This window comes from Empidonax traillii, unplaced genomic scaffold, assembly GCF_003031625.1.
Source record: "Empidonax traillii isolate 1590-97213 ecotype Southwest subspecies unplaced genomic scaffold, ASM303162v1 scaffold688:size580741, whole genome shotgun sequence".
Taxonomy (NCBI): Eukaryota; Metazoa; Chordata; class Aves; order Passeriformes; family Tyrannidae; genus Empidonax; species Empidonax traillii.
Genome location: NW_020955881.1, coordinates 280754 through 304807, shown reverse-complemented (window position 1 = coordinate 304807; position 24054 = coordinate 280754). Strand labels below are relative to the sequence as shown.

Below are 24054 nucleotides of genomic sequence, written 5' to 3'. Positions count from 1 at the left end.
TGTACTACTGCCACTTTCAACGGAAGTTCTCATTATCAGCAAAAGATTAAGATACTAATCTAATCCAAAGAGAACCAAATCCCCTGCATGACGTTTTCATTGGTCTCTCTGTGCTTATACCTAAAATTCATTAAGTTTGGACAGTTTGCTGAAAGCATAAACTCAGTCTCGGTGCTTCGGTCAGAGTTTCTGTAGCAGCCAGCTCTGGATACTGTCTGTAAAAGAGGTTTTCCACTAGGACGATGGGAGTGATCCAAGCATTTCTACATGATTCCACCTGTGTAGTATTTTCATTGTGCTAGAGGTTTCCATTCACATCCTGTGTCAAAAGGCTTTAACCTTTTGAGATTAGAGGTTATATATCAGTATGTATTGATATGTGTAGGCCATTGGAAGGAATATGGCTATACAGCCAGGAGAAACGTTTGGCCACAGCCACTTATATATAGAGACTGTAGAAATGTTTGCATTATGGTTCATGGTTTGACTGAATGACTCTGTTCTAGGCACATTCTGCTAAAGCTCAAGCAGTGTAAGTGTCACTGCTGAGAACAGTCTTCATCTGCAATGTGGTTTCTTACTGGCTGTATCCTTCCTGAGATGTGAGCACTCTTGGAGGTCAACCATTTGGCATAATGATCCTTACTTTTTGTATAGAAAATGCCCACAACCACATCCAGTTGAATGTGCTGAGGACCACTGCTTAGTCATGAAGAGTCTGAATGAATACAGGGAAAGTCCACGAAAGATACGATTTTGTTTACAAGAAACTCAATTTCTTCAAAATGTGTTGCTGAATGTTCTAATCCTATTCCTTCTCAGGAGTCCTTCTGATGTTGGACAGGTGAGGAGAAAATGAATTGATAGTGGATGCACTCTGACTGATATGCTCATGCATTGATGATCAAGGGGGCTGGAAGACAGCATATGCATGTCTTCAAGCATGCTATTGCTAGTTAAATTAAAAATTAGCTAATCTTGAGTGACAGGTTGTATGCAAAAAAATCTGGTAAATTTCTCTGGGAAGCGTGGGAATAATGCATTTTGGCTTTCTGTTTGCAGGAGCACCAGAACTTTTACTCCAGTGATATGTCCTTGGGCTACCTAGTACTTTCTGTGAAGTATGAACAGGTCGAGAAACAGGAAAATCTACGCCTGCTGCTGAGGTAACAGTGCCTTTTGTTGAAGCATATGTCACTGTGCTATGTTTCTCATCTTACCTTGTGTGTGAATGTGGATCTGAATTTCATGTCTTTCTTCTGGAGAGGACCTTTGAGCCTTTTTTTTGGTTGCCTTCCCCTCTGAGTTGCTCTCAGCAGTCTCCTTCAGGAAGCTGAAGTGGTGCTTGCAAGTGCATCTTTATAGTACCTGTGTGAAATATATCTGTTCTTCCCTCAAATAGAAAGTTTTTCTGGTTCTTTTTTTTGTTGTTGTTTACTTAGAGACATGTGAGTTCTCTCTAGGAGAATATAGATTTCTTAATGGAGGACAGCCTAGCCCAGGCTTTGTCCTTGAGACGAAGGCTCCCTGGAAGGTGAGCTTAAACATCCCCTAGGTTCCCAGGGCAGCCTATGAAGTGCCATAACCTTTAGGGCTTCCACAGAGAGACATTCAGCAGAGAGAGCTGCTGAATGAACTAGAGGAAGAACAGAGATGGACCTTGCATAGGTGAGAAGCAACACTTCGGAAAAGCTTTTTACTACACTATGGGCTGGGTGAATTTCCAGTAGGCAACATGCTACTGGAACTAGCAGTTGTTCTGGTACAGTTGCTGCTGACAAGGATTCATCCAGGACTGAGGGAAAATACTGGTTGCATAGGAGTCAGCTACAAGAGAATCACTGGTGGGTTTCCCCCACTGTGTGCAGATAATGCTTCAGTGCCAGCAATAACCTTGGAATAAAGAGAGAGCCTGTTTATGAGTTGTGCCTGAGAATGTTTATCTGAGCCCCAAGCCCTTCCCTGTAAGAGACCGGGGAAGAACAAAAGGGTAGTAATTCCTCTATTAAGATATTTTATGATATGCAGTACTTTTTGGTCAATAGCTTGTTTATAATGGTTTGAAGAGGATTCTGACAGCCCAATATTTCTTCTTCCTTAGAAAGATGTCTCTCCTTAAATATACAAATAAAGAGGAAGGAAGCTTTTCTCTTTCAGCTTTCTGGAACAGTGTTACACCAGTTTCTAGCCTGCCTATAACAGACCTTTTACAGTCTTTCAAGCCCTGATTGAATGATCTTTCATGAATTGTATTTCAACATTTAGATTTCTGTGAAAGAAAATCGAGGGCCAAGAGAAAAGCAAAATATTTCTTTAAATAAGAAAAGAATGCAAAGGGGCAAGAGAATAAACATTCTTGTTTTGTCTTCCTCTGCCCCCTATAAGAAGTGATGAGCAATAAGAAGTGAAAGTACCTTGTTTTTCTAGTGACTTTAGCACCAGGGTTAAAATTAACCCTTTGGAATTTACTGCTTTAAGGTAACTCTGAAGAAATGGATACTCTTAAGAAAGAACCAGTGTTTCTTGTGTTTCCCTTCAGCTTGTCTCTAATGCCTTTTTTTGTTTTGTGTCAGGACTCGTACTGGCACCAAACATGACCTAATCCCCATTTCCTGTCTGAATGAGTTCCCCAATGCTGTCCAGATGGCAAAGGTGAGATTCATGCTTGCCTGTTTTTTTCTTCAAGTTATTTTCACCTCTGTCCTCCCATTTCCCTCTTTTGCCACTATTTCCCAGTAGAGCTGTCATATAGTTCCCTCCCACTCTTCCATTTAGCTTCTCTTTTTTCTCTTCTAATTTTAGCTCAGATTTTTTGCCTGAAGGGGCTCCTGTCAAATAATGGTAAACAGTGCCTGCACTCTCATGCCTGTAGCAAGCTAGGGCAAAGGATAATCATGCTTTTGTTTCCCTCTCTTTCTCACTCGACAGCTACTGTGTGAGGATGTGAATGTTGAACGCTTCTTTCCTGTCCTCTATCCCAAGGTACAGTGTTCTGATATATCCGTATGTCACTTTTCCATCAAGGTGTGGGTAATGACATCCAGCTGATAATTTCTGTTTTCATTACCTCAGGCTTCACAGCTTATTGTTGCATTTGATGAACACGTCATAAGCAATAACTTCAAGTTTGGGGTCATCTACCAGAAACCTGGACAGGTAAGCTCTGTCAGATCCCACTATATGTGAGACAAAATGCAAAGAGTCAGTTCTCTTAGCTTAAATGTAATAAGAAGGTCTGTGCTGTCCAGAGGCAGTGATGTGGAGGCAGCAGTGTTTGTTCAGTGCCATGGTTCCCTTGGCATGCCTCTTCCACCCCCAGTGTCCATGGCAGCTTTGTAGATCTCTGAACCCTAACCCTAATGACAGCTTGTGTTTGAAGCAGAGGTCCCCAGCTCCATGGGCGGCCCAGATGAAAGTTGTGGAGGCAGTAATGTTGTTCTAGTGCTGTGCTTACCTAGTCATGCCTACCCCCATTGTCCCTGGAGCTGTAGGCTTTATGGATCCCTGAACTCTAACCCTAAAGGCAGCTTAGGGATGAGGCAAAACTCCCCAGCACCCTGAAGTGGCCCAGATGAGAAAGGTGTGGAGGGAACGATGTTGTTGCAATGCCATGCTTCCCTTGGCATGCTTCTTCTACTCCCAGTGTCCATGGAGGTGCAGGCTTTGTGGATCTCTGAACCCTAAGTCTAACCATAATGGCAGCTTGGGGCTGAGGCAGAAATCCCCAGCACCATGGTAGGCCCAGATCAGAAATGTATTTAAGCAGAAATGTTTGTTGGTTGAATTGAGCATAGAAATTACCGCTTGTTCTTTGTGCTGCTTGCACTTCTTACAGCTTGTGCTTTCCTTTTGTAGACAACTGAAGAAGAAGTCTTCAGTAACACAGTAGAGAGTCAGGGTTTCCTGGAGTTCCTGGATTTCCTTGGTGACAAGATTCAGCTACAGGATTTCCGTGGGTGCGTACCCAGTGCAGCTGGAAAGTCAGATTGAGTTAGGGAATACTGTGTGTTCACAGGCTGCGACTCTGTTAGAGCCTTGCTTTCCGAAAAGTGCTGTGTCCTCTGAATCCCAGTGCAGATGAAGAAGCCCAGGATCCTTTTGTTGGCCATCATGTCTGGAAACTAGTTGGAGCTCAGGTCTATGTTGGTGTTTTCCTGGTATCTCAATCTGACCCACAGTATCAGCAAAGAGTAATTTTATTTAATAAGTGCAAATACAAGTTTGTTTCACAATGGTATGGGACAGTATTGTTTTCGTCTCTTTCTGTGGGGCAGCCCATCCCTTCTGTGGTTCTGAAATATGGAGTGTGTTTCTCAGAAGAATACCAAAGAAAGTAGCATCTTTGAGGATCCTTAGTTTAGCTTCATAGCTTTTAGCAAGCTAGTATGTTCACCAGCAGAAACATTGTGCAGCTTCAGTCAGTGCATTGGTTTGGGGAAGATTTGGTGCCTCACTATCACTGATTTCCTAAAAATTACCTTTGATAATACTGATGTACTACTGTTACTGATACTGTTGTTCTTCTTTCTCCTTTCTCATCTCTACTGCCTGACCTATGGCGTGGTATGGATTTGCTCAGGTTCCGGGGAGGCTTGGATGTTACCAGAGGTCAAACAGGCACTGAGTCAGTCTATACAAATTTCCGGGGGAAGGAGATCATGTTTCATGTATCTACAAAGCTGCCCTTCACAGAGGGAGATTCCCAGCAGGTATCAGAAGGAGGATTCCAACAGTGTGGCTAAGAGAGGAGGGGTGTTCAAAGAAGGACTGCATAGAGGGGAGAATTGACTGTTCTGTTATGTATAATGTTGGGGATTGTGGCTGGAGTAATGGTAAAAGTAGTGGTGAGGGGTTTAGTTGAACAGAGGGGTTTGAGATGCTTGGCAAACTGATGTTTGAGGCCCTGTTGAACTGTTCTGCTCTTTTTCACCTGCCTTCTCTCTTTATTATTTTTTCCTCTCCAGCTTCAGCGGAAGCGTCACATTGGGAATGACATTGTAGCCATCATCTTCCAGGATGAAAGCACACCTTTTGTCCCTGATATGATTGCTTCTAATTTCCTACATGCTTATGTGGTAGTTCAGCTCACTCATAGCACCACTGGGGACACTCTCTACAAGGTAATCAGAATCTATTGATTCACCTCTACTGATTTTGATCCTTGAAGTGGAAACCTGTACTTGGGCCTCTGGGAGAGGTACAGATTCAGCCAGCTGTCATCCTCATTTCTTATGTATCTGCACATGAAACTAGAGTGTAGTTGTATGTTTTTCAAAGTAACTGATGAATTTCTGAAGCTTAAAGCTTGGAAATAGAAGCGGGAAGAATTCAGATAAAAGAATTCTGTTTACATCAAGAAACGTGAGGCACAATTGATTCCACTTAGGGAGTTATCTTGCTTACATGATATAAGTCAGGTAAAAATCATGTTTGCTTTTCTTCTGCTGCACCACACAGTACTTAGAGCTTGCACTGCCTGAGACTGCAGGTCAGATACAGCTGGTTGGCCTAATCTATGGAATCTCAACCAGCTACAGCTGCTTGTGGGGATCCCAGAACTGATGCCCATCTGGTAGGGAACAGCTACCTGTTAGGGCTCTCCAGTTGAAAGAAGTCCTGCTAGAGCTCATGTTCCATATCTGCAGCCTTTGGACACAGCTCTTTCTCCCTCTCTGACATGACTCTGTATGGATGTCTATATAGCTTTATGTTCAACTTTCAGTCATGCTTAAAGAGCAGAAAATATAAAGAAACTTGCATTTGTGATGGATTTTCCATGTGCTATGTCTTGTATTATGTAGGGATTTTGATAGGGTGATGATGAGTCCTTATGCCTTGAGAGGTCTACAGGAACACTGAGAATATCAAAATTGGGACAGGATCTCCATCTGCTCTTCCACCAAGGAGGGTGTTGGAGGTGGAGCAACCATCTTCCATTGTTCTCTATGCTTTGGGCAGCCATTTTATAGCTACAAATGAAAGCCTCGTGCTGATCAGGGGCATGGGATTCCACTTCTCTTGCTCTCTGTATAGTAGGGCACAAAAGTTCACTGGATTTTTTCATGACAAGAGAAAGAGCTTGGGAAGCTTGCTGTTTGTCTTGTCCCTTCCTTTTGTTGTTTTCATCTTTGCCTATCTGCAGTGCCATTTTTTTGTTAGTGTAATAGGGCTGCTTCATTTCATGAAGAAGAAATAGTCCCAGTCAGCACCTTAGAGCCAGTGCAGGGTTTTCTGTAAAGGCTTTTCCAAAGTGGTTTTAGCTTATGTTGCCTTGAGAGCATTGTAGTACAGAAAGGCTGCAGTTTGGAAGATTTCTTTCCTATCCCTTGTTCCACTTACATAAGCTCTAGTGCCTACTGTTAAATTGGAATATTAATGGCATTTATTTCACAGAATCAATTTTTGCAATAGAAAATGAAAAATGCAAAGTAGGATTTTAAGTGGTAGATATCTATTAGGATGGAGATGAAGGCTTTGTAATTAGGGGAGCTGGCCTGCAGTGTATGAAATCTGAATTAAATCAAGAGCTCATTTTCTTCTTCCTTTCAGTAAACTCACACCTCTCATTGGCTCTGTGACATTTATTTGTTGTTATTTTGAGGCAGTTGCAGTTGTTATGACATTGTTCCCTCTTAAATGAAATAGCAAATAATGGCATTATTCCATCTCAAATATGACAAAAAAAATAACTCTGAAATACTGTGAAGTGCTGTATGTATCTGGTAAGATAGCTGCATGTAATTATAGGTAAGTGCTGTTGGGATACAAGTGACTATGTAAAAGCTGGCCTGCATTACAGTTACTTTTTTTGACACTGGTATGTCAGGTGGGAGCATGTTAAAAATAAAACAAATAAAACTCATGCATTTCCTTATCTTTTACTGGGAAAATGATTTTGCATGTTTATCCCCTATGACTCAGAGAGGCAATGGCACTAAATGCTCCCCTCAGTGTGCAGTGTATCTCTGCCACAGATAGGTCAGTACAACCACATTGACCAAAGTTATTCTAGTGAAGGTAAATCTTGCAGCCTGAACAGAAGCTTTTTTTTTTGGTAAATATGCTGGTTATACTCGTTATTATTAAAAGTATTTTTTTAAAAAGCAGTCGTTTCAGTATTTTGTTGCTCTTGCTGTGTGCACATCCAGCTGCATTTCTGGGAGATAAATCAGCACATCCATCCACTGAGTTCAGAAACAGAGGGATGCACAGGCTGCTATATTAGATCTCTTTTGGGTATGTAAATTATTCAGAAGGGAGCAGGTCTATCATAGTAGTTTGAAAGCTTTGATAGTTTCACTTGTGTTGCGATACTTATTTTTTTCTCCCTTTTTATTTCAGGTTTCAGTCACGGCCCGAGATGATGTCCCCTTCTTTGGACCCCCTCTGCCAAATCCAGCCATATTTAAGAAGGTTTGTTTCTCTGTTCCAGTGTTAGATGGCAGGAGGATGTGGTACACACACTTGTGTTGTGAGTCAATATTGTCGGTCTGGCTAGATGACTTTGGAGGTTCAAAGAGTAATAAGCAGAGCTTTTGTCATGTGATATTTTTATTATTGTTTTCATGTCCAGTTTAATCTAGTCTTCATCTTATCTTGTAGAGTGCAGAGTTCCGTGAATTCCTTCTGGTCAAGCTCATCAATGCTGAGTACAGCTGCTATCGAGCTGAGAAATTTGCTAAATTAGAGGTGGGTCTATTATCTGGTTGCTTCCATTAAAAATTATAATTATATGTAGTTATAAAGAGACTATTGTCAGATTAAGACAATACATTAAAATTTTTAACTTCCAATTTTGTGTTGCTTAAGAAAGGAAGATGAAATCTTCAGCTCCGGGATGATTCCTTCGTATTTCATAGCAGGCGTGATAGAATATGAACAGGTGCATTCTAATGTAAAGATCTAATCCTCAAGTAAAAATGGGAATGTGACACGTTTGCTGGAGGAAATTCTGTATTAGCTGAAACTCAGTATTATGCTACAGGATGCATACTGATATCACTGATTTATGGTTCGAGGTACCACAATTCTTTTCCAGACTCTGCTGTTTGCCTGATCTAGAAAACACATGCCTGTGTTTCATGAGCTGTAAAAAAACTGTCCTTTATGACTTGCTTTATAAACAGTTTAAAAGGGCTGGGTCTTACTGCAATAATAGTTGTGTAGTAAAACTGTAAACTGTAACTATGCAGTTAAAACACTTCATACTGTTTAAAGTAATTTTCATGGAGTTTTGTTGCTCTCATTGTTGCTGTTTTGGGGATTTTTTATTTGGTTGGTTGTTTTTATTTAAGAAGGATGTGAGACTTTGAAAAAACAGGAAAAAAATCCTCCACTCCCATTAAAAGATGTTCTCATTCTTAATGTTGACGCAGGAAAGAACACGGAGTGCCCTCTTGGAGAGCCTTTTTGAGGAGCTGCAGCTTCGCAGCCGCAGTATGATGGGATTACCCACAGGGGAGGATGACAAGATAGAGAACGGCAGTGGAGGCTTCCTGGAAAATTTCAAGGTGAGCCTTCCTACAGAGCTATAGTGTGGTGCAGAATTCCATACTGGCCCGTAGAAGTCAAACTCTTTATGCTTCGTGCTAGTGTCTAGTGTCAGATGGAGTTTTATTCTGTGACTTGCCGGAAAAGGAATCAGTGTTTGCAAGTGGAATTGTAATAACTAGTAGCAAGGGGCTTTTGGTTCGTACAGCAGATCTCCTCCAATTAATTTTCATTATAATTGGAAGAATTGCAAGAGCCACTGCAAGAGAGTTTCTAACCTGTTTCTGAGTGTGCTGTCTAGAAAAACCTAATCTCTAAAAGCCAGAGTTATTTTACCTTTGTTCAGTGTAAATGGCATGGTTTTGTTTTGTTTTGTTTTTTTAATAAGTCAGCACTAGGTGACAGTTTTCGTATGAATGGGCAAACTGAGTTTTGAACTGATTATATAGAGAGAATCTGATATAATTTTCGTCTGGAAAGAAGTGTTAGGAATACCATTTCTTCAGATGGCCTCCACCTTCTTTGTGTGGTAGGCTGGTTAAAATTACTAAGGGCTTTAAAATGAATCTGTTCAGGTACAGTTTCTTTAGCTATGTGCTTATCTTTGGTCAGATCTGGGATGCTTTTTTGAGGTGCATTTTTACATACAATCAGTCTACCCTGCCTTTGCCACTAACCATGAATTTCATACCCATCCATGTCTTACTCTAGTTATCCTAAAATGTCCTTTTTCTGACTTCTAGCAGATACTGTGGTTTGCATGTCATGTATACAGGTGACCTTTGTAATGGGAAAGGCTGAGTAAACTCAGAAAATGGCTTTTTCAAATGCTGCAGATTTTGGTATGTCTGCTTTCCCCTTGAAACCAGCATTCAAGTTTGTACAAGACTGAACCTTAACAGTCTTGAGCAGGAGCTGGATTTTGTGTTTTTTAGCCTGTACTGGATAGGACTGCTCCAGTTGATGCTATCTTAAACAGTATGCTAGGATACTGGTAGGGAATCTCAAATTACTGCAATAGGACAAGGAATGAAAGTAGAGAATATACTTGAGGAAGAGTTCTTCCCTGGCTCTTCTCAGAACTCTATGCGTCATCTAGGACTAAAAATGGGCAGTATCTAAGATGCTGCCTTCTAGGAATTAGGGTATGTGTGGTTCTGGTGTCAGTCTGTCACAACTTTCCACTCAATCTGTGATGCTTCTCATACTACCCTACCGTGTGCATGTCTATATGTGTATATCTGTGTTTGTCTGTTTCCCTGCCTCCCTCCTGTTCAGCGGGTGATCAGAGGCCGCAGCCAGAGCCTGGATACCATGGGGATATCCATGAGAAAGCAGCAGCCAGCCACCCTGCCCAGCCGCCCAGCTACAGCTGGCCTTGCCCTCAGCCAGAGTGTCGCCGAGGGCCCTAAGGCCATTGCTGCGGTAAGGTATTCGGGTGGGCTGTAAGAAGGAAACCCGGCATACCTTTGTAACCACCCGTATATTTTATTTCTCTTTCCCCGTTAGTTTGTCTTCTTGTCCCACTGTGAATCTTTTTGTTGTATCATCCCATTTCACAAGTGGTGAAAGCATGTGTTGCAGTCTGTTTTGTCTGTGCCTATCCTTTAGACTCAGTTCACATGTAAACTAGTGCTGAGATTGATGCAGACTGGGAGAAGAAAGTCAAACGTGGTTCTACTTTTGACATCTATCTCTGCTATCCTGGATAACCTTTACATTGCCATATGTTAAAAAAATCATGCAGCGTGGTTTGACCAGAATGGTACTGTATTGTCATATGGCAAGAGCTGAGAACATAAGGACATTAGAACTGTTTCACTTTTTTCAATTTAACCAAACAGATTATTTTCTGTAATATAAACAGGTGCACAATACATATTCAAGGTGGTGTTTTGCTGTAAGTAGAATTTGCATGTTGGGAAGAAACAGCAGAATTCATAAAGTTTGGGGTGAGAAAAAGAATGAATATTTCTAGTTACTATCAAGGCCTTTCTTGTTTGATAGGGATACTAAACATACATGATCAGTGTGAGCATAATAAATCTATGGCAAATCTTTCCGGAAAAGGATCCATGTTTCCAATATGAAAGTATGGTTACCTTGACCAAAGTGCATCTGGCCAGTTGTGGTCTCTGCACTAGTGGTGTCAATACAGGCAAACTACAACAAAGGCATCTCCAAGTAAGCCAAGAAGGTGCCATTCAGTGGGAAGAATTCTTGGTGACAGTTTACTCGGTTGTATGCATTCTCTGTGTCAACACAATGAAGTCCCAGCCTACTAATGACTTGGGTTTGCTGCCTCCTCCACACCTTCTTGATTTCTTTACCTTTCTGATTCTGCCTCTCCTCTCATTATAAGGGGATACCTCCCTTCCAGAGCTCTTTTGTCTGTGTACTGGCTGTGTTCTGCCTCTGCTTCTTTATCTCTCTGTCCCTTTCTCACACCATGTTTGTAAGCCCTGGCTGCTCTTTCTGACAGAAAGACACTCCTTCTTGCAGAAGTGGAGCTGGGCCATGCTATTGTATTGCACAGTAAAGGAGAGGATCTGGATCCATGTCGCAAACTCTTCTCCTGTGCTTCCAGTTCTCCACAGTTTTTCCTGTCTTATTCCCCTCCTTCCATTCTGTCATGCTTTCCTTTTTTCTAGTCTTTTGCCTTGCCTGGTAGGAGCCCATCACGCACTCGAGCCAGCCGCTTCCATGGGCGACGGAGTAGTGCCATTGGCATTGAGAACATACAGGAGGAAAAGAGGTATGAGCTGTGGGAAGATGAGACAAAGAGGGTACAGAAACAAGAGGAGATAAGAAAAGGAACGTGAAAAGGCACATAATAAAGACAGAAGGGGAATTGACAGGAATGAGAACTGAAATGGAAATGGTTGGAAGAAAAACCTGTCAGCTAATGGAGAAATGAACAAATGACAGAAACAGACAAAATTAAAAAAGGACATTTGGAAGTGGGGAGAATCAGTATTTGAGGAGGAATGGAGGAAATGGGTGGAGGAATATTGAAAGATCACTCCTAAATATTGTACAGTATGATCCAGGACTCTTGAGTCTCCTCTACTCTATTCACCACTTTTAGATAAGAGTCAGATGACAGGCTAGTACTTGGGAGAGGGATGCTTGATTGAGTGATTGCTTCCATTTTAAAATGTTCAAAGAGGCAAAACTTCTTGTATCTTAAAGGATTTTTTTTTTAAAGCCTTAAGTCAAAAAGACTAGTGTTTAAGTTAGATCATCTGAGAAATAATTATAACTAATGGAAAAAATACAGGTTCAAGGAGTGATTTAGCATATTTGACAGAATTCTAACTATTCAAAAGTTGTTTACTGTTCACCAGAGATTATTTAGATAAATCATAGATTTATCTCAGCTCTAGCTGAGACACCTTTTTAAGATTATACAGTCTCAAAAGTCGCATGAGTGCTCTGCATGTAATATGCAGTTTTCCCAGTTGCAAGAATTCCAGGAAGCAGGTTAAAGACTCAGTGTAGAAGGGAAAAAGTCATCTTTAATGTGGAAACCAGTGATTTTATGACAGGAGGAAATCACTACATTTTCCCTTCTTTCTTAATGAAGTACATATGACCTAATCTGAATAAAAATAATATAGAACCTACTTGGAGAAAAATTAAATCTTCTGAGACAACCGCCCTGTTGCCCAGTCTAAGCTAACACAGTTAGCCACAGCTTCTCACTATTTTAATTACTTTTGTACCTTAGCCAGCCGTATCCTTCAATCCATTACTTTGTGTACAAGCTTTTCTATGCCCTTGAAGAATCTGTAAAACCTTTCTATCATAAAGAAAATGCCTGGATTTATCTTCTTCATTATTTTCCCCCTGCTCTTTGCTAGGAGAAATTGGTAAGCTGTTTGGCTTATTTAGCTTTCTTTTTGCAAACTTATTAGTAAACTTAGATATGAGGAATAGGGAGCCTTAGCTTGTATTTTTGTGAAAGACCTTTTGGATCATTCTTGAAGGTGCAGTTTCACTAGCAGCTTCTCCGTTGTAACAGTTCATTGTTATTGAAAAGCAGAAGTGATACCTCCCCTCTCCCAGTGTCTCTTTCAGCTACCCAGTTCTGACTGTTCCTTGTGATGGTTCAGATGCTCAGTGAATCTTTCATGGAACTGGTTCAGGCCACTAATCTTAGAGAAAAAGTATCACTTGCTTTCCTTGATAATTGTCTGCCATGAAGTGGCTGGTGGAGAACTTTGATGGGTAGCAGGACTGATGGGAAGTGCACTCAGCAAGGGTGAAGGAGGGCGGAGCATGCTCTCTCTCTGGCAACAGTGAGCTCAATGTGTAACTTCACCTGAAGCTGTAATTTAATGATATGCAGGCTTTGATGACAGAGATGACCCAGTCCATCCCACTTGTTGATGTGTCGCAGAAATTTCAGGGTTATTTTAATTTTAGAATTTTTGTCAAGGTAATTTCCGGTCTCACAAACAATTGTATTAGCACAAGTGAGGGCATGAGGAGCTGTGATTTGAAGGGTGCAGGTAGGATCAACTGACCAGGAGAGCAAGGGAAGAGCTCTGTGAACTCCCATCACTGAAGCCCTCCAGCTCCACCCCCCTCCCCAAAAACAACACCCTTAGTTTTCCTTTACTTAATTAAACATATCTCTCAGTTACTCACACAACTTTCTTCAGAAGGATCTTGACAAGTACTAGCTAGTAGCAATAATACTATAGTAATCATCATATTTACACTCTCTATTAAATCCTAAGGAAAGGGGGAGGATAGAAGAAAAAGTTAAAGAATTTAAGGTGAATACTGAAATTAATGTAAGCTTTTAAATCAACTCAAAAGGAGCTTAAAATTGGCCATTTCAAATATGTCAGATGTGACATCTGAGGAATTTGCCCTTTTAAATATAACTGTGTTTGCTTCCATTTCGCATGTATATGAGAGATCCAGCTTTGTATTGTGGCTTATAAAGGACTGTTAGAATAGATAGCAGTTAACTCTGGCTCTGGGTATAGCTTGTTTCTCGTTTCTCCAAGCAGAGACACTGCAGAGAGGATACAGAGGGTGCTGGACAGTCCAGGAACATTCTTTGACTTGAAGTCTGATGGATCATCCAGTCCCAGCTCCCCAGAGTTCCCCAGCAGGAAGAGCAAGTGAGTTGAAAATCATTTCAGTATTTGAAAGATGCTCACTGTCTCTGCTATTGGCTTACGTGTGGTGCATGTCTGGTTCTGTTGGAGGCTTTGCTGAGATTGTCCACATCAGGCATTGTAGCATCTTAAAAGTTAGATGTCTGGCTGTGGTACAGTATCTCAGAGCCTGTCATGGACTCAGCTTTCTGAAGCAGCCAGTGAAGAAAGATTGGACTACTTAAAGGTGATGTTTGCTATATCTTTACTAATGTTAGCTTGCATCTAACAGGATACACAGTCTTAGCTGTTCAGTTATCCGTGTTTACTCATGTATATGTTTCTTCTATAGTTTGCTCTGGAGTGATTTTGGAGCTTCATGGAGAAGCTTGGACAAGGGTATGTTGGGTTGTCCTCAAGTTCTGCCCCTTTAAGCAGGATCCATGCCGCTGCTCCCAACCAGCGTGAACTAACCTGTCTTCAGGCCTCCCAAAGTGTTACAGCAGGTGTTACAGCACGGTCCCATGTGTTGCACCTATGTTTCATTGCTAAAGCACGCCATACCACACCCAGATTTCTCCTGCAAAACACTTCATGCAGTAGTCTGCAAAATGGTTTTCCAGTTTCTGGTTGCCAAAAACTGGAAAAAGGCGATTTCCTTGTAGTGGAGCTTTGCTGCTAAGCTATTTTATATTGGTGTGTGATCCTATCTAGAATACATCAGGCAAAGCACCCATTTCCATTTCCAAGACTCCAGAGCAGCCTGTCTCTAAATCCAAGGCTGCAGCTGACTTTCTGGAACACACTTTCTTGCCACACCTAATTTTTTTCATGAGAACTTGGATGAGACCTGTGGCAAAAAAGGGACAGCGTGTTTTGTGTTAGGGCATGTCACTTTCTTGGGACTGTGTCTACTCTAAGAAAATTTCAGGAGGTGCCCTAGAACCAGGGCTCTGTGGCTGTAGTTGCTCCAGGTGCCATATCTGACAAGGAAGAACCTACCTTCCAACTAGACCCAGTGCTCTCTTAAGAATTACAGGCTGCTGACTATCTGCAGTAGTTCAGCTACCCAATTGTATGCTGTAGTACTGCCCAGAATTTTGTCACAGCCAAGGTGCAGAGTTATGGTAAGTATGTTTTTGTGTATGTGCTAGTTTTGGTTTTGGGTTGGATGAATGTCCAGAATTTTGATGTGGAGGAGGATGTGAGCACATCTAGGAGATACAGACCATTTAAGATGCTAGCTCTGACAGCCAAGGACAAGAGAGAATGCAGGACATGGAACTGCTGATTGGTCAGCAACTACCATCTTCTAGCATTACCATATCATTCCGTCTCCCTTTCCTGATCCTTCCTGGGACCTTGTTAGTGAATTAGAAGTTCCTGACTAGGCATGTGTGAGGGAGTCTTGCTTTGATTAGATAGCTGATTACATTGCATAATAAGCAAGACTTCTATTTAGAAAAGATCTCATAGCTTGGCTAGTCCTGGTTACCTGACTGTAGAATGTGTGCATGTCCCAGAAAAAAAAGTATGAAGCTTTCTTTCCTGACTTCTGCATATGACTGTGGGCTTCCCCCACTTCCCAACCCCCATTCTCCATCAGCTGAGGAGGTGAGCCAGCTGCAATGGCTGTTTCAAGTTGGTATCCACGTGCTTTTGGAGAGCAAACATAGCATGGGATTTCACTAACAGTACTTGCATGAATATTGCTTATGCATATGAGGCATGACATGTATAATTTGGCAGTCTGTCTAGTTCTGTCCTCAGGATTCTCTCTATGCATTTTTTTCCAGTCATGGACTCAAAACCACTTAGGATCATAATTGTGGTGGTTTAGCCCATTCCTGGAGAGTTTGTTTATGAGGTGGGATGTAGCATGGAGTTTTGCACAATTAGTGATTAGCCAGAGTTCGAGTTGTGATCTCAGAGTTATGGACTAGCCTGTGTACAGTGATACTTTCTGCATGATATCTGGGACAGGGGATTAAGAACATGTTATTCCACCATGTAAAGCACACCATTTTCAGCAAGACAGTATTAGCACAGTATTGCAGGAAAAGGTTGGGAGTGTAAATTCTAACAGTCTGTCTTGGAGGCCGTTTACTGATCTTCTGCTGAAATAGCCTATCTGTTTTTCATTAATTGTGGAACCACAAATCAGGATTCATGATACAGGCATACCTCTAATGCAGAAAGAGTTCTGAATGGTTCCAGAATAATTTATGTAGTCCCTATTAGATAATATACCATAAATGGGTTATCCCTTGTAGTATGTCGTCAGTCCTCTCCAGGTTCTCTCCACAGAGTCACAGGAAATTTCTCTTATTGCAGAAATGTCCAGCATGCTGCTGCTGGTCTTAAGTAATCATTTCAGATTCAAGACTTGAATGATCAACCTCTTTATCTGTGTTCTACTAAAACCAGCCTGGAAATAAATGCCAATGGAACGCATAAGTTATAGATTAATTAATTTACAGTAGAGACAAAGCGGCACTTACTTTCTCTCCTTGCATGTTGTTTTCAACACATCCTTCTGCAGTGATCAGCCTGCAATCCATGAAACTGCATTGTTCACTTGAGCTAATGGTGTCTTCTCTCTCACATGCAGGGACAAGTGTCCTTAGTTTTTCTGCTCTTCTGTCCAGGTAGCCTTCCAAATAATCCTTCTTCCCGAGGGACAGACTCAAAAGAATTAACCCAGCCTATGTAACCAAGTAGCAGAACTCCTCAGGAACAGACAGCTTTCTGGGTTGCATCTGAAAAATCAAGCACTGTACTGTATATGTCCATATCCTAGGAAAAGTACATGGGTTTTTTGTATGTGTGTTTTCCCTCCTCAGACACATCTGAGTGGGGACATCAAGCCAATCAGGAGTGGACCGGATGCTACTCAGTCATTGGTTACCTCACTGAAGATACTGGCAAGACTTTTGGGGTGAAATGAGAGTCCTGGCTAAGAGGAGCATGAACGTACTTAGAGGACCTCAAGGACTGTGGAGAGACCAAGTGGCACCAAGTAACGCTCCACTGGCAGTTCCTGGAGCAGGAATTCTGGGAGAGAGATATGGACAGATAGCTCCTGTAGGAGCATTTTGGCTTTATGCTCTTCCCATTGCCCAATCAGCAGCCACTGAACCAGCCTCTGCTAATGATGGGGAACGGAGGCCACCTTGAGTGCGACCCCTTTTTTCCCCTCCCCTCCTTTCAGATGAGTAAGAATAGCTTGGCCTGCAGAAGGCAAGAGCAGAGGAACATGTTTCCACCTCTGCCTCTAGTGCCTTTGAATTACATAGGTCAGGAAATGCAGTGCAGAGAACAGAACGAGGATGGAGAAACCTGCTGAGGAAAGATGCTGAGAAGCAGATACTTTGTGGAAATCTAGATCTCAATTCACTTAAATTCATGTTATTGTTTGCTCTGCTGAGGGAGAAGCATGTTGGCCTTCATTTCCTCCAAAATATGTTTCCTAAATTAGAGGAAATATCTTTGGCCTATATTGGCCCTATCTTTACTGTTCTCCCTGTTGCATGCTGGCATGGAATATGCCTGGGACTTTAGGTTTCATTACTGCTTGTAGGTCAAGATTGGCCACATTTTGCAGTGTTTCTGAAGGAATAAATATATTTAGTATGTTAAAAGTGTCTTATCTTTCTTGCCTCTCTTAGCTTTTTTTATATTTCTTAACATTTTTAAGCACTCATCTCTCCCTTACTGGCTAGCCTTATGCAAACAGTGATATTTCCCCATAAATTTTATGCTTACATGCACAGTGCACCTTCTACCATGTAAGCATGTTGGCCTCATGGACTGCTATATCTCCTAGATGACTGTAAGTGGTGGATCATAAATTCTTAACTGCAAAGAGCTGACCTTAAGGTCTGTCTTGATAGATACGAAATATGAACTGGGCTGCCACAGGGTCTGTGTCATTTGAGAAAGTAGTGGTAAAGTGATCCAATACAGTTTGGTTTGAATGTCCCTGTTGAATGACCCTGTGAGAGCTAAAAGTTTAGTGGGATGGACCTAAAGGAGCCAATCTATGGGCAACTTGGCACATGGAAAATCACCAGGATGGGAATCTGACCTAGGTGTGTTCCTGTTTGTAAGCAGGAGGAAGGTTCTGACATGTCTGTGCAAGAGCCTGGCACTTGATCCTAAATAGTTTGACACTGAGAAAGCCTGCAATAACGCAGATCTCAGTAATTTCTTTCTACTTCCTCATTGCTATGTTAAACTTTCTTAGTTAACTGTTCTATAATACTGATTTATGTCTGTATGCTTTCCTGCCTCCTTGTGCTACACCTGTCCAGAAAATCAGCAGTAACAATTTATAAGCTCTATGGCATGAAAACTGGGCTTTTTATGGTCCCTTTGTTCTGTCTGGAATTTCACGTAAGACCCAATATGATAGCCTGATAGTGGCTGTGGGAATGGGTGGCCTAGACTGGGTCTTGCCTGCCCTTTACACTCAGTTTAAGATCTCTTCATATCGTATTTAGGCTTCTAAATCTCTGATCTCCAAAATAAGGCATCTGTTGATTTTAATGAATGTCTCCAAAATAAGGCATCTGTTGATTTTAATGAATGTCTAGATGTATTTGGTACTTAAATGCAGGTGGTTTGACTCACTCCGCTTTACTACACTGAAGTCTGTGACTTAAAAATTCAGTTAGATATGTCCTTTCATACAGTTATCCAGCATGGAGAGAAAGAAGTGATGTTTCTACTAAATGATGTAGCAACTAGAAATTAAGGTATGCAAGCCAGTTCACCTGTGTTCTGTTCCTAGGTGGAAAAACTAGCTGTGGATGAATCATTTCTTCTTACTGTTTCTGATTGCTGTATAATAAAGTTACGCCACAAAAAATTAAGCCTATGTGTAACAAGAAGCATGATGATGTTGAATGCTTGCATTTCACAGAATGCTCAGGAGTCAGACTTCAGGATACTGTGTGATGCAGCCACTCTCACGTTCTTCATCCAGTGTAAGCAGTTGTTGTAGTGGATTAAGGGAAAATGGAGCATCTGAGGAAGAGGAGAATGACAGGGTGGGTGTATGATCTCTAACAAACAGAGGCTACCCTGCCTGATTTTACCAAGTGCATTATTAAAACACGTCTTCTTTGCCCTCTCCAGGAGCTGACGTGCTCTCTTGAGGGCCCTCCAAAACAGGATTCAATGGTTCAGAATATGTGGCTGGATGACAGTGACTGCACACCCAGTACTTCTAGCTCACCAGGTAAAAAAAGAAAGAATAAAAAGAAAAAATCCTCTACTTATGCTTCTAGAAGCATATGGGAGGTTGAGCCACCTCCTTTGTATGCTGTACTTAAGATTTGAGAAGCATAGGTAGGTGATAGAGAAATGGGGAGAGATACTGGCGTGCAAACTGTAATGGGGAGAGAATGTTTCAGTAGTGTGAATAAACAGTGCTGTACATACTGCAGAAGGAGTTACTGTAGACTGCAATGAATGTGTTTCTGTGGAGAGCTATGGTTGCTTTTCTGAATCAGTGCCAATACCTCTTAATAAACTAGACAGTTTGGATATGGGAATTATAGGAACGGTGTATCCTGAACAAAGCAGTGTGCTTCTCAGAACAGGGGTAATTGGGTAGCTAACCTGCACTGAGCTTTTTTTGGCTGGGCTCTTTAATCGATCTTACTTGATTAAAACTGAAGTAGTTGATTAAAGTCAGCTTGGACCCATTCACAGTGCAGAGAGATGATTATAGTCTTTTTTTCAGTCCCATAGCAGGGAGAACTATTGCATTACCTGCTGCTGAGGTTGTATCACATGCACTGAACACAGACCCTGTTTGCAGTTGTTGTTTTGCTTTGTTAAAATCAACTGGTTTGGACTAAAGCATTTCATGCTGAGAATCAGCCTAAAGCTAAAATTAGGGAAAATTTAAATTAGTTTCAGCCTGTTTCTGAGAAAGAGGCTGGGAGGATTGTGTAAGATTTTGGGAAAGTATGATTGAGAAGACTAAGCTTTGGAGTTTGGGAAGTCATTAGAAGCTGTGAAAGGCAAAACTTAACAATTGTTGCCAAAAGACTGGAAGAGGAACATGCTGAGATGGTAGGAGATACTAGGGATTATGTGTAGGGCAAGTGAGAGAGTTGGTTGGAAGGGACAGTGAAATCTTTATAGGGATTGTGTGAAAAGGGATCATTAATAAAGATAACAAGCGTCAGAAAGTGGAGCCAATTTACTTTGACGATAGAGTTTGGCCTCAGTCTCTGCAGCCACCCTGTATGAGATATCAATAGTGGCCATCAGATCCCTGCCTAAAATAGTCTGTATCTTAGCAACAGCATTGAGGATGTGATACTGTCAGAGGTTCTGCAGAGACCTCAGTTCTATGAGATGTTTGTAAGATTTCTCCACTTCGCAGAACAACTCACAGCATGAGTGCTTGTACACTTAGAGACACAAAAGAATCCAAGGCACGGGTGTTGAAACTCTGGGAGAAAGGAAAAACAAGTGGACTTATTGATCATGCAGAGGAAGAGGAGAGCCATGCCATATGCCACAATTAGGATTTGGGGTGCCATATACAAATGTTGCTTGTTCTGAAGGAAAGACATAAAGGTGTTAAATGAGATAATACAAAAAATGAGCATGTCAGGGACCTTCACGATAGAAGACAACTAATGAGCTGCTGCTACGAAGCAGAAGGGAGGAATGAGCTTCAATAGGTCCTTCTTCTGAAAGCTTGGAAGAAGGAGTTCAGTGTCATCAGCTCAGAGCAAGAGTGATAAAAAAATACTGTAAGGCCAGGAGGCCCAACACCATGAAACTGTCTCTTTTGGAAGGGATCTGGAAATGACACCATAAAGGCAATAGTTGCTTTGTGCCTCACAGAGGGTTTTCACTTGCATCACTATGACATTGTCCAGGTTACCATTTCCACGTATTTCTGGGATTATCCTGAGCGGGCTACAGCTCCGCTCACAAATTCACTCTTATTGCTTTTGTGGCACAACACTGAGAACAGGCAGGTGTGAGAAAGATGGATGCTTCTAAAGTGGCTTCTGCTGCTCTTCCCAAGATAGTTTTCCCTATCTGCTGACTCCTTATTGTCCCACAACTATATAAATCATGCATCACCAAGAATAATCATTGCAGAGAATGCAATATAAAGTTCAACGCAATTTTTAGGTTTTACACACTCCATTGTCAGTGGCAATGATCTGCTACTCACACTGCAAAACTTCACTGTGGTTTCTCGGTACCTTGGCATGGTCAGACAGCTGCACCCTGCAGGAGTGGTGATTTTTTGCTGGATGGTATCTTTTCTTACATCTTCAGTGCATGCGTATAAAAAACCCAAACCTATATACAGATACACCAACAAAGCTGCAGGTTTGTATGTGGGCTTCTGATTTATGCTAAGGCAGCCATTGTTAAAAGGGATAAAACATTATGGATACTTTTCTGATCAGTTGAAATCAACTCATCTAATCAGGAGACTGCAGAGATGTAGTTACATGCGTGTGTGAGGTACATGAGGTAGCACAGTCAAGCCTGCATTCTCTAAGCCCAAGGCGAAATCCTGCCCTTAGGAATTTGAAAATTTATTTCCAGAAATTTTGATAGTTCTTGAGCTAGAAAAAGATAGGATTAAGACCAATTTGTTGTGCTAAAAAAAAAAGGAAGGAAAATCATAGGGACGATACATTTATTTTGATTTTTGCTAATACTAAAAATTTTCTATTTATTTACTACATTCAGTCCCAACAGAAGACTAATTACCACAAGATCAAGTGTGGCAATACATGTTAATATCCTAGACAAAATGACATTTAAATGAATATTGGTAATTTACGAAGAACTGTAATTATCCATAACTGAACATAATAAACTGAAGAAATGCCAGAGTTAAACTAAACTGAAAGCAAAGAAAGCCCCTTGGGACACAGAGAGGCATCCTGGTGTTTTAGTTTTGCCCTTTACTGAGCTATACAATAACTATTCAGCCACAGTTAATGCACTGTGTAAAATCAGACTGAATTGATTGGGTTTTTTTACAGAGAAACATAAGACATGCCCACTGTAAGTCTAGGTCTTACACTGAATGATTCCAGAATTCCTAACCCATGTACACATTCTTGGGTTCTCCAAATTGCCTTCCAGATTAAGAGGAAAATGTTACAGAAAAGGAAAAAGAGGTGTCAGCAGTCTGTAATCATGCTCCCAGATAAAGACGTAGAGAGCTGCCATTGCCAAAATATTTTCTGATTTGGCTTTAAAGTACCAACATGTCTCATATGCCAGTGCATATCACATGAGGCAGAGGTGACTTTCCTCCTAGCCTCAAGGGCAGCATAAATTCAGCTATAACTCTCCGTAACACTTCTAGTGTTATATTTTTAGAGACAAGGCATTCAGGTTGCACAGATGTATTCAGTAATGGCATTTCTTAGCTTGACTGCATGAATTGGCACTTACTGGAAGCAGCTGTATTTTAAACTATCTTTTGTGTGTAACATTAGACTGGTACAGAAATTAAAAACAGATCGATGAAAACCTTTGTGAAGGTTGGAGAATGCCTTTATCACTCATTTGATAGCTATAGGTGTAGCTTCTTTAGGCAAGAAGCCAAAGAGCTGTGGCATTGAAACAGTCTGGCCAATGATTTTTTTTTTTTTTGAATGAATGAATGAATGAATGAATGAATGAGTGAATGAAATTAAAATAGTCACTTCCCTCATGTTTCAAGCTAGAATGAGAAATAGGTCAAAGTAACATTAGTCTAGTTGGGCATAGGTACATTCCTTTCACTCTTACCTGTGGATGAGTCACGGATCTGTGAAATGATTGGGGTAAAACCAGCTATATGTGCAGCTCCTGGGATACCCTCTTGATTATTTCTTTATTGTTCTGTGCTTGGTTCCCTTCTAGGAAGCAGGTTGCTTCCTTCCAGCAGCGTTGCTGGCTCCACTGGAAAAGGAAAAGGCAGCAAAGCAGATGCTCAGCACCATAATCCAGTAAGTGCTTTAATAAAATGTTTCCTTCTCACTTGCACAGAGATAAAGGTGGGAGAAAAGAGAGAAACTTTATTTAGGAGGCTTTGCTTGCTGAGGGTTGAAAGGGCTGTGTGAAGATGCTTGCAGAGGGAGGTTAAAGAACTGCCTTGTTCTGCAGGCCTCCATTTTGTGCTGTGTGTGATGTCACCGCTGGAGGACTGTCTCGGTGCACACTAAGTGAGGAGCACAGGTAATGGACGTGGAGGAGCACTGTAGCCCTTGGCTCAGGATGGAGGCAGGCCCTGGGCCATCCCTGGCCTCACTTAAACAGTATAGCAATTACTGTGCAGCTCCACAGTAAACAGAGTTAATCCTATACCTTCTTCCCCCAATGATCTTCCATGGCCAGCGGACCCTCGCCTGCCTAATGTACCTAGCTCTCCCTTGGTTGCCTCCTCCCTCTCAGGGAACATCATTTCCCATGGAGACACTGCTCTCTGCCCTAATCTAGGCACCATTTTCTTCTCTTCTATTTCTTTGATTATTCAGTTTCCTTTGCTCAGATGCAATCTAGCTTTCTCTGTGCCTATCCATGGCTACTTATAGTTTCATTACTCTACAGAACCCCTTTCTTTTGCTCATTTTGTGATGTTGTGCCTTCCTGTTCACTTGCTTATAGAATCATAGAATCATAGAATAGATTGGGTTGGAAAAGACCTCCAAGATCATCAAGTCCAACCCCTGATCCAACTCCAATTACTATATCATGGCACTAAGGGCTTGTTTGTTTTAGCCTAGCATGGCTGGGACCTACTTGTCCACGCCAGTTTCAGCTTTTCCAGACATGGGAAGTGTGACCTGATCTCCTAGAGAGATCTATAATATAGCAAAGGTGGGGGAACACACCTTCAGGTTTGTTCCCTACAATTCATAGTTCAGTTTTGCTTGTGTTGCTAAATGTCTCTTTTCACTCGATATTCCTTTCCTTGCTCAGTATCTTCTCTGGCCTGACAGCTAAACAACATGCTGCCTTGAAAGTGGTGTGGATGTGAGGCTGTCAGGAACCAGTCTGGTATAAAGCAAAGTAAAAGGGGTATCATCTTTATAGAAGAAAATTCTTCCAGCTATTCCTAAATGTTCCTGAACAGCTGGTAGTTCTTATTGATGTTTAGATCCTCAGTGTTTTTTCAATGCTCAGCTTTTAGCTACCCTGCCACCTTGTGGCATTCAGAGCAGTCAGGTAAGCAGTCACCATTCAAAGTCAGTCACCACCACTTCCTGTGGTGGTGGCAACTGATGCCACCACAAGAGAGCAGAAAGGGAAGCCAGGTAAAGAAGCTGTTACTCATCACTGAGACTACTGCAATGCATGCTACAACAAAATAAGTACTGAGCATGACAGGGTAGCTGCCAGCCAGTGTTTACTGAAGTACTCACTGGCGTGTTTACCCTGCTTACACTCTGTAACCCTGGAC

At 41.6% G+C, this 24054-nt stretch overlaps 1 protein-coding gene across 14 annotated transcripts in view; it reads left to right on the top strand.

Annotated features, from left to right (window-relative positions):
• LOC114065692 (rap1 GTPase-activating protein 1-like) overlaps positions 1–24054 on the top strand; it is a 47058-nt gene that overhangs the window by 21359 nt on the left and 1645 nt on the right. For 5 of the 14 annotated variants that reach the window (XM_027899780.1, XM_027899779.1, XM_027899777.1 and 2 more), the window contains 16 exons: positions 2574–2652; positions 2929–2982; positions 3073–3156; positions 3856–3956; positions 4580–4709; positions 4965–5120; positions 7342–7413; positions 7603–7689; positions 8376–8510; positions 9769–9915; positions 11142–11245; positions 13512–13628; positions 18529–18655; positions 18744–18846; positions 22515–22600; positions 22758–22829. In XM_027899780.1, the coding sequence (XP_027755581.1) occupies positions 2574–2652; positions 2929–2982; positions 3073–3156; positions 3856–3956; positions 4580–4709; positions 4965–5120; positions 7342–7413; positions 7603–7689; positions 8376–8510; positions 9769–9915; positions 11142–11245; positions 13512–13628; positions 18529–18655; positions 18744–18846; positions 22515–22600; positions 22758–22781 (1606 nt within the window). In that variant the 3' untranslated portion in view covers positions 22782–22829. Of the gene's footprint in view, positions 1–2573; positions 2653–2928; positions 2983–3072; positions 3157–3855; positions 3957–4579; positions 4710–4964; positions 5121–7341; positions 7414–7602; positions 7690–8375; positions 8511–9768; positions 9916–11141; positions 11246–13511; positions 13633–13956; positions 14004–16447; positions 17246–18528; positions 18656–18743; positions 18847–22514; positions 22601–22757; positions 22830–24054 lie in introns of those variants that run through there. The other 9 variants (XM_027899775.1, XM_027899776.1, XM_027899778.1 and 6 more) reach the window with 9 other exon arrangements.